The sequence below is a fragment of the Ipomoea triloba genome, chromosome 13 (assembly GCF_003576645.1).
Source record: "Ipomoea triloba cultivar NCNSP0323 chromosome 13, ASM357664v1".
Taxonomy (NCBI): Eukaryota; Viridiplantae; Streptophyta; class Magnoliopsida; order Solanales; family Convolvulaceae; genus Ipomoea; species Ipomoea triloba.
In genome coordinates this window covers 10,835,724-10,845,863 of record NC_044928.1, presented here as the reverse complement: position 1 = coordinate 10,845,863, position 10,140 = coordinate 10,835,724, and the positions used below count along the sequence as shown (strand labels likewise).

Here is a 10,140-nt window from a genome sequence, read left to right as displayed (position 1 = left end):
ATATATATATATATATATATATATATATATATATATATATATATATATTTTGTCCTCATGCTTTGCTAATTATACCACCTCCATGCATGTTTCTTTTCCTTTGCTATGCACGTGTATATGCTGACTCCATGCCACCAAGATAAATATATACTTTTTCTCTGCTGCTTCATTGCCTCGCCATCAAAATTTTCTTCTTCTTTTTTTTTTTTATATATAATATATATGTTTTTGGTCGACCGACTGTGCAGTCGATCGACCAAAAACCCAAAAACAAAATATATGTTTTTGGCCGATCGGTCATTTGGCCGATCGGCCAAAAACATATAAATTGTTTTTGGCCGAATGGCCAACTGGAACTTTCAGTTGGCCATTCGGCCAAAAAACATATATATATGCTTTTTTATTTTTTTATTTTTTTATTTTTTTGCTACTTTACACCCTTTTTTTTTTTTCTTTTGAAAATTTCCAGTCGACCGGTCACCGAGACCGACCAGCCGACCAGTCATTCGGCCTTGTATCGTGCTCCGCTAATCTTGTCATGTTCTTGCTTTCTAATATTGCTTTGTTGTAGTATATTGGGTCCGTTGAGTGTGATTGTAGCTTTGCCATAATGATTTTGACCAACCTGTGATTTCCACTCGTTAACTTCTCGCATGTTTTTGTATGTGCAGCATGTCTTCAGATGATAGCCAAAACTACTCTGCTCGGGACTATGACAATCAATATGATGATGAGGTGATTAGTGAGTCCGGTGGGTCGTCACCCGGTCACTCCGACAACGTGGAAGTTGTTGAAGCCCGACCGGTCGGAGGGAGACCGGCCAATGCCCGTCCAACTGCTCCTCTTCAGTCCACTTCGTCAAAGGCCCCGCCGAAGAAAAAGGTGCAAAAGGGGGAAGGTAGTTCATCTAAGCCCAAAGGGAAATCCATCAGCAAGCCAAAAACAACGGGTGGTAATGACGTTGAGTTGGGCACTGATGACACCCCGACCGAAATAACTGCTAGAGAGGAGGAGTAGGTCGGAAAGCTTCTTGGAACAGGGGTTAACTACAAAGTGGACAGGAGCTTGGCCAGCATTGTTTATTGCCACAGCAGGAGATGGATAGGTGTTCACCTTGACTCATTGAAGGCCGGTCTGCGATTCCCGCTTGACCCGTTCTTGGTTGACTTTGCGAAGCACTATAATATAGTCCCGGGCCGGATAGCGCCAAATGCCCATCGAATACTCGCATGCTTCCCCCAGATCTGCAAGCGACATCAGGTTCCTTGTACAATTGATCTATTCAATTTTCTCCATGTGGTGAAGGCCATGGGAAAAAATTGTAGCGGCAGTTTCGTCATGATCCAGTGTCGCGGACCGGTTGGAAAAATCGTCGACCTGCCTGATAATAATCGCGGGTGGAAAGGGAAATATCTTCGGGTTCTCCTGAGTGATGATCCGCCTTTTAAGAACAAGTGGTATACTCGGTTAAGTAAGTGCACGCCACCATCTGAGACCCCGGAGATCCGTGCTGCTGTCGATAAGATTTCGACCGAGTCCTATTCTTGGGGTCAGTACCATTCTCCAGAGGCTTTTGCAGCGGCGCGACTTCCTCCTCCAATCTACGGGTCCTCTGGTCAGACTGTTGCAGGCGGTGGGTCGGTCGGTCAGTTGGTCGAGATTTTACAACTCATCTTCCTGTAATTTCTAACTCTTTTGCATGTTGTGCAGGTCCAAAAATAATGGAGTTTGACGACGACTTGAATAAGCTAGCCGGGCTAGGTGGGAAGACTTCAACTGGGGGTCAAACCTCAAGAAGTCTGAAGGTTGTTATTTCAACTGGGGGTCAAACCTCAAGAAGTCTGAAGGTTGTTATCAAGAGAAAATCGACAACTTCCTCCGCAGACCAACACACTGCTGGTCATCCGCCTCTAGACTCTCGCCAATCAGGTTCCTTTGTTGCCCCCGACCAGACCAAGTCGACTGGGAAACACCCCATGGAGATGGCGGAGGCCGACCCGCCTACGGATGTTCATGTTGCCGACCCCAAGAGGGCCCGGCTGACTGGGGAGAAGCCTGGACTCGCTGATGCACTTGCCCGTGGCGCTTTTAGTCTACCAGAGATGTTCAATATGCTTTTCAAGATGAGTCCTCCACCCGAGGACTTTGTCAATGAGAAGACCGACTATGTGGCGGGGCAGGTTGCCCATCACATATCCCAGGTACTTGCTTCATTTATTAACTGCCACTCGCTCCTTCCATCTCTCTCTATTTTTAGTTAATTGGTTTTCACCATATCTATTTGCGCCCATGTCAGGCTGCTAGTGGGGCTGCCGAGTTGTTTGTCCGGGTGACTGTCGATGTTACAAATCGTGATCAAGAAATAAGGGAACTCAAGGAGAAAGTAAGGCACCTGGAGGCTCATATTGAATCTCTGAATCGATATCCCGGCTCTGATCAATTCTTTCGGGACGCCGCCACGCTCTACCCATCCCGACCGGCCGATCTGCCTGCCCTGGTCAAGTCTTTTTGCTCGTCTGAAGATGCTGTTGCCCCTCTACTCCAAACACTACATCAGGACCCCGTAGGTCTGCAGGCGCTACGTCGGGTGACCGCCTGGGGTTTCCATCGAGGGAAATATGTTATGCAAGAGTCTGTTCACCAGGCACTCGCAGATGGTATTGAGCATTGGGAGTTGGTCCGTGAATTGCTACCTGAGCAGATTCCTCCACCTGGTCCAGAGCCCTTCAGTGATCCTCCTGTAGGTTCGACCGACCCGCATACTGCTGACTCCCGGAGTCATGTCCCTTAACTTTCTGATTCACTCTTCTTAGTTCGTTTTCCTTTCCTTCCAGACTTGAACTACTAGTGTCCGGGAGACCGACCCCGTTACTGTGTCGGTCAGACTTGCTATTTTGCTTAAAATAGTTCTTTATTTCCTTGCTTCATGTAGTTTTCCTTTAACTTTTAATCTTCATGTTTTTATATCCGACCGACTTCCTTTAACTTTTAATCTTCATGTTTTTATATCCGACCGACTGGGTGTCCTCCACTCTCTTCATGTTTTTATATCCGACCGACTGGGTGTCCTCCACTCCGGTCGTATTGATACCTGGACGATCGGGCAGGACCGTAGCGGTCGGTCTGCCAAATTTTCAATTGGAAAAAATCTTTAAGTGATGATTTCCAAAATCAGTAAGTGGTCTCAACCATAACGCCAACCGGGCAGGATCGTTGAAGTAGAGCTGAGACAGCTCAATTGAAAAAAGACCTCAAACGAACAGGTTGGAAAATCAATAGGTGACCTTAGTCACAACTCGACCGGTTAAAATCGTGCAGGTAGGCCCGGGATAACACTACCGGGCAAAACCTCAAACGAAAGAGCCGGGAAATAATCAAGTGAACTTAGTCACAACTCGACCGGTCAAAATCGTGCAGGTAGGGCCGGGATTACTCACCGGGCAGAACCTCAAACGAAAGAGCCGGGAAAAACGCTTGCTCCTTACTTCGGCCGACCGACCTCTTTTTTTTTTCTTTTTTTTTTTGGAGCGACGTAAAGCAATTCCGACCGGGGTCGGCGAATCTTACAACGATATTAGTAGGAAAATCTTCATTTAACCATCCGAGTACAAGTATGATGCTAGTCACCCTACACTACTTGTAGAATTGTATGAGGTGTTCGGAATTCCACACTCGATCAATCAGTCGACCGGAGAGAGTCTCTAATTTGTAGGTGCCGGGTTGGACTACTGCTGCGACTTTGTAGGGCCCTTCCCATTTCTTAGCAAATTTTCCTTGTTCGGTTGATTTACTAGCTTCTCTCCGCCGGAGCACCAAGTCGCCAACTTGAAAGTAACGTGGTTTCACCCGTCCGTCATGGTAAGTTTTGGCGGCCTTCTGGTACTCAATCATTCTTCGTGCCGCCATGTCCCTTTTCTCATCAATGAAGTTGAGCTCTGCACCTTGCAACTCGTCGTTTTCCTCCGGCTGGTAATTCCTTTCCCGAGCGGTAGGGAGCCACGCTTCAATCGGCACCCTTGCTTCGAATCCATAGGCCAGCGAGAAAGGTGTTTCGTTGGTCGCCCGTCGCGGAGTGGTTCGGAAGGTCCAAAGAACATACGGGAGCTCTTCTACCCAGCCTCGACCCGCACTTTGTAATTTCTTCTTCAGTCCGTCGAGGATCGTTCGGTTGGTGTTCTCCACTTGTCCGTTAGCTTGTGGGTATGCTACGGCCGCTCGGGTGTGCCTGATGCCTAGTTTGGCCATGAAGCTTTTGAACGGCTGACTATCAAATTGCGTCCCGTTGTCAGTGATTAGGTAGACCGGAACCCGGAACCGAGTGATTACCTTTTCCCAGAGAAACTTTTGGCACTGCTGCGAAGTGATGGTTGCTAGTGCTCTGCTTCTACCCACTTGGTGAAATAATCAATGGCCACGATCACATATTTCTTCCGACCGACTGCCATTGGGAATGCTCCGATCAAATCAACTCCCCATCTTGCAAAGGGTATTACCTCGCTGATCGGTTGGTAATATGTGGCTGGTCGACCGGGCAATCGGTGAAATTCTTGACAAGTAGCGCATCGCCGAACGTACTGTTCGCAATCCAAGTTGATTGAGGGCCAATAGTATCCTAGCAGGATGATTTTTTGCGCCAGCGTCCTTGGTCCTTGGTGAGCTGAACAAATGCCTTCATGAACTTCCTCAATCACAATCTTGGCCTCATCGTTGGTCAAACACCTCAAGAGCGGTCCGCCATACGACCGCTTGTAGAGTTTGCCATCGATCAATTGGAAGCGTGGTGCTCTCAGTCTGACCTTCTTCGCCCTGGTGGTGTCATCTGGTAAGGTGCCATTAGCAATGTAATTTTTCAAATCGTACATCCAATCTGGCTCGCTTATCTCAACCGGTCGGACCTCAATAACATCAATGCTCGGCGACCCGATCTCTTCAATTCGTGCGATCTTAGACACGTACTCAGGGGCCTCCTGTGTCAATTTGGACAACATGTCAGCGTCTGTGTTCTCCGTTCTGGGCACCTGGATCAACTCATACTTGTCGAACTGTTGTAATAACTCTAGGGCAACGTCCTTGTATTGTATCATGCGTTCCTCCTTTGCTTCGATCGTTCCAGATAGTTGACCGATCACCAACCGGGAATCCGACCGTAACCTCAGTCGGTCGGCCTTCATCTGCCTAGCCAACCGTACTCCGCCTAAGAGTGCTTCATACTCTGCTTCGTTGTTGGTGGGTCGGAACTTAAAGATCAAAGCTTGATAAATTTTGAAACCTTCAGGAGATGTAAGCACGACTCCTCCGCCGCATCCTTTCTTGCTGGACGACCCGTCAGTTGAGGCTTCCCACCATGGTTCCTCCAAGGCAGTCGAGCGGTCGGGCTCCGGGTCCCGCGCGGTACACTCAACAATGAAGTCCGCCAACGCTTGAGCTTTGATGGCAGGGCGCGGCCTATACTCAATCGCAAACTGGGTAAGCATCATGGCCCATTTGATCAGCCGCCCCGACGACGTTGGATTTCTGAGAATCGTTCCAAGTGGTTGGTCGGTCAAAACTACAACCGGGTGGGCTTGAAAGTAGGCTGCAAGTTTCCTGGCGGTCACCCAGAGTGCAAATACGGTCTTCTCAAACTTGGTGTATCGCAACTCTGGTCCTTGGAGAGCCTTACTGACATAATAGATCGGCTTATGGACTCCCTTGGTTTCCTCCCGTACGAGCACTGAACTGACCGCCCGGTCAAAAACTGCCAAGTAGATGGAGAGTGTCTCATCTTTCTCCGGCTTGGACAAAACTGGTGATGAACTCAAGTAAGCCTTCAGGTCGTCGAACGCCGATTGACATGCTGGTGTCCATTCGAACCCATTAGACTTCTTCAATATTTGAAAGAAAGGTATAGATTTCTCAGCTGATTTAGACAGGAAACGACTGAGTGCTGCTAGTCGACCGGTCAGTCGTTGAACGTCTTTGACCGACCGGGGGGGTTGCATCTCCATGATCGCTCTAACTTTCTCGGGGTTTGGCTCGATCCCCCGCCCCGTCATCATGAACCCTAAGAATTTTCCTGTCTGGACAGCAAAAGCACACTTACTTGGGTTCAAACGCAGGTTGAAAGTTTCCATGACCCGGAATACTCGGGCCAGGTCGGTAGGATGAGTTTTTTTTTATCGGCTCTTGACGAGCATGTCGTCCACATACGCCTCCATTGTCGACCCGAGCAATCCTTTGAACAACTTGTTCACCATCCTCTGGTAGGTGGCTCCAGAGTTCCGTAGACCGAAAGCCATCACCACGTAGCAAAATACTCCTTCAGGGGTTATGAAAGCAGTCTTCTCTTCATCTTCTTTGCACATAAAAATTTGATGGTAGCCTTTGAAGGCGTCCATGAAACTTAGCAGCTCACATCCGGCCGTTTCATCAACCATCTGGTCAGGATTTGGTAGGGGATACGGATCCTTCGGACAGGCTCTGTTCAAATCAGTGTAGTCAACGCACATCCTCCATGTAGGTGGTTTAGGTGCAAGGACTACGTTAGCTAACCACTCCGGGTAGAGAACTTCTCGGATGTGCCCGACCGCCAAGAGGGTGGCGGTCTCCTTCTTCACGAACTCTCTTCTTTCACTTGATAGATGCCTCTTCTTCTGCTTGACCGGTTTGAAACCCGGCTGAATGGATAATCGGTGACATATAACCGACCGGTCGACACCAGGCATGTCCTCCGGTCCCCAAGCGAAGATATTCTTGAACTTCTGTAAAACTTTGATAATGTCCTCCCTTAGACCAACCGGAAGGTTTCGACCGATCTTGACAACTCGCTCCGGCCGGCTAGGGTCGAGCATGATCTCCTCCATCTCTGAAGCTGGTTGTGGTTTCTCCTTATCTTCTCCTTGGTCGACTTGTTGAGATATGGTGTGAATCCTCGCGTCCTCATGATCGAATTGCTTGACAGCCTGTACGTAGCACTGACGGGCAGCTCGCTGGTCTCCTCGAACCACTCCAATCCCGTTGGGCGTGTGAAATTTCACGCTCAAGTGGTTCATTGATATGATAGCGGCTGCCTGGGAGATGCCGGGTCGACCAAGTATTGCATTGTGAATACACTTCAACTTGACCACCACGAACTCCATGGTTGTCATCAAGACGTTCGGCTGGGTGCCTAACTCCACATTCAGACTGATCACTCCTTCTGCCTCTATGGAGTCGCCTGTGAAACCAGACAGCGGGGTCCGTATGGGGGTCAACTGGTCGGTCGATAGACCCAATCGGGTGAAGACGTCGAAGTACAAAATGTTTACTGAACTTCCCGTGTCAACTAGTATTCTCTGGACGTCCGTCCCATTGATGTCCATTGTGATGACGAGCGAGTCGCTGTGGGCTTCCCCGTGGATGGGAAGATCTTCGTCAGTGAAGAATATCGGCTCTACACGTTTCTTCTTCTCCCGGGGTTCCGAGTGGACCGACCCGACGTACAAATTTCTTGCCCATTGCTTTCTTTGGCGAGAAGAGTCTCCTCCTTCTGGTCCTCCATAGATAACATGAATAACTGGCTTCTTTCCGGCTGCCTTGTCGTCACTTGACCCGTGCGGACCGGGCGCCTTCGATTGCTCCTTCGGGTTCCTCTTCCATACGTTCTTTTTGAACTTTCCTTTGTCTCGTTCGTCTCTCTTTACGAACTGCTCCAATTCTCCATTTTGAATGAGTTGCTCAATAACCAGACATAGGGCGATGCACTCCGCTGTCTCATGACCCTTCGTTTTGTGAAAAGCACAGTATTTGTTCTTGTCTGGTCCTTCGGGTACCGGGTCGGGTGGATGGACCAGGTTGCATTGCTCGGCATATTGCAAGACTTCCACCAGGGGTTTGGTTAACGGAGTGAGTCGCGGTCCATCCTCCGGTCGGCCACGTTGCTTAAAACGCTGTCGATCTCTCCTCGGGTCGTGACCTCTATCGCGACCGACCGGTTGTTCTTCTCGTCTCTTAGCCATGTTAGCTTCTGTAGCGTCCGCATGGTGCCTGGCCCGGGTAATTGCCTCTTCGTAAGTTTTGGGGGGATGGACGACGAGGTCGTAGTAGAGCGGCCCAGAACGGAGCGACGCGAGGAGAGCTTGGATTGCTGCTTGGTCCTCCATTGGTTCGACCTGGTCGATCTCACGATCCCATTTGTGCAAGAAAGCAGACAAGGTCTCCCCCGGGTCCTGCTTGACTCCATTCAGATAGGTGTAAGGCTTCTTTTTCGATCTGCTGACCGCGAACCGCCTCACGAACTTGTCAGCTAGCTGGCTGAAGTTTCCAATCGACCGAGGTTCCAACTTTATGAAACACTCGGCCGCTTTGCCTACCAAAGTGGCGAAGAAAGCTCTGCATATGACTGCATCATTCACTCCCAACATCAACATGTTGCCATAGTACATGTCGATGTGTTCTTGAGGGTCGGACCGACCGATATAGGTCCGCATCATCGGGATCCTAAGATCTTGGGGGTAATGCGTGCTCATGACATCGTCGGTGAAGGGTGTGGCGATCAGTGGACTAGGCGGCTCTTTATCTATGTCGTTCTTTTTACGAAGTTCACGTTGTAAGCGGTCGATTCTCTCTTGCATCCTGGCCAACTGACGACGGGGACTATCCTCCCTGCTTGGACGTCGTTCTCTCCTGTCCGGTCGGTCACCCACCCGACCAGCCAGTCGTCCTGTCCTATCTTCCCCTCTGGATCGCGACGCGCTCCCAGTGCTGCTTCTCTCCGTTTCTTCAGTCCTCCGTGGTCTTTTCCTCGGTCGGTCATGGTCATCTTGAGCCCCCAATCGAGATCTAGCACTCTTCCGAATGCGATCGAAGGCACTCCTACGTTGAGCAGCATCAGGTTGACTATGATTTTGATGTTCTTCTTGGTCGGGTCTTCGCGATCGATCCGCTGACTGAATCTCTTCTGGATCACGATCTCGGGGTTGCAGTTGCGACTGCCTTTGGGAAGGTTGNATATCTTGATCGCTTGATGTCTCGAACTCAAATATCGAGAGGTCTATCTCTCGAACTCTGTTTATGTCTCGAACTGGATAACTGTATCGAGAGGTCCTACCTCTCGAACTCTGATTATGTCTCGAGACTTAGTTGATGTCTCGCAGACCCTTATTCCTCCAGTGTTGTCCCATGCCTTCTTCTGATCTGTCTATATGATTACAATACACGAGACTTCTAAGATGTTCAAACAAATTTACCTCAAGCTTAAATATTTTCCGAGTTGAGCTCAAAGTTACCCGGTTGTATTTTCGCTCTTGGTTTACTTGTCGAACTTACAGCGTTTTGCCTATGTATCGAGACTTGGGGATTTCTACTTATCAGTTGGTATCATCAAAACCTATTACATGATGTTCCTAACAGGGTCAACATCACTTGAGGAGTTGGCGCCATGACATAGTACCCGGGAGTCCCAGGCCACGGTTGATACAGTTGAGCAAATCCTTGCGGTGGTGTTCCTTGAGCGGGGTTCCCTCCAAGCGCTCCTGGTGTTGGGGGCGGCATCTGACCAGTTGGGGGTAGCATAGCGTACGCCATCGGCATATGAAGATTTGGGTTGGTTGCGCCATTCATTGGTAGTGAAATGGCAGGGTGGAAATTTGCGTTTCCAGCTTGCTGGTCGGGGTTCTGACCGACTGGTTGGGTGGTTTGCGTATCATGTCTTGCATGGTTGGAGGTGAGCTCGTTCATCAAGTCTCTCGACCGGTCCAACTGTCGACGTAGATCATCCTCGGGGAGTGTTTCGGCCACATTGTCGGGGTGGTGTCCAACTTGACGGGTTGAGCCTTCCCTCTGCACGTAGCCCTGACTCCGACTCCTCCTGCTGGTTGCCATCATAAACAAGCAAGGTGAAAAAGTTAACGGGACAGACAGAGTGTCTCGCTCGGGTCCCCACAGACGGCGCCAATGATAGCGTAAATGGAACCGGGGGTTATGATTACACTACGAATACGTATGTTTGTCAATAAGTGGGAGGGCGCTCGTAGGTCAGCCGGTCGGTCTACCGTAGGGCGACCGGGCAGTCCGAGGCTGAGAAATATCCCGAGTGGTAAGTAGTTATGAGCGGGTCGCTTAGAATAGCGCAGGCTGCTATTGTAGGGTGGTCAGGTTGCAATTACAGAGTGGGAATTACGA

At 49.6% G+C, this 10,140-nt stretch overlaps 2 protein-coding genes across 2 annotated transcripts; one reads left to right on the top strand and one right to left on the bottom strand.

Moving 5' to 3' along the window:
* The first annotated feature begins 1,982 nt into the window (after window positions 1-1,982).
* LOC116001190 lies at window positions 1,983-2,791 on the top strand. Its single transcript, XM_031241079.1, has 2 exons — window positions 1,983-2,201; window positions 2,297-2,791. The coding sequence occupies exons 1-2, from the start codon at window positions 1,983-1,985 to the stop codon at window positions 2,789-2,791; spliced, it is 714 nt and encodes a 237-aa protein (XP_031096939.1).
* A 1,579-nt stretch (window positions 2,792-4,370) lies between these two features.
* Window positions 4,371-6,113, bottom strand: LOC116001189. Its single transcript, XM_031241078.1, has one exon. It carries the CDS (start codon window positions 6,111-6,113, stop codon window positions 4,371-4,373), a length of 1,743 nt encoding a protein of 580 aa, XP_031096938.1.
* Between the last annotated feature and the right edge of the window lie 4,027 nt (window positions 6,114-10,140).

Coding starts and splice junctions, on each gene's coding strand:
- LOC116001190 (XM_031241079.1), top strand. CDS start 1,983: ATGGCGGAGGCCGACCCGCCTACGGATGTTCATGTTGCCGACCCCAAG. Junction 2,202..2,296: donor TTGCCCATCACATATCCCAG/GTACTTGCTTCA, acceptor CGCCCATGTCAG/GCTGCTAGTGGGGCTGCCGA.
- LOC116001189 (XM_031241078.1), bottom strand. CDS start 6,113: ATGGAAACTTTCAACCTGCGTTTGAACCCAAGTAAGTGTGCTTTTGCT.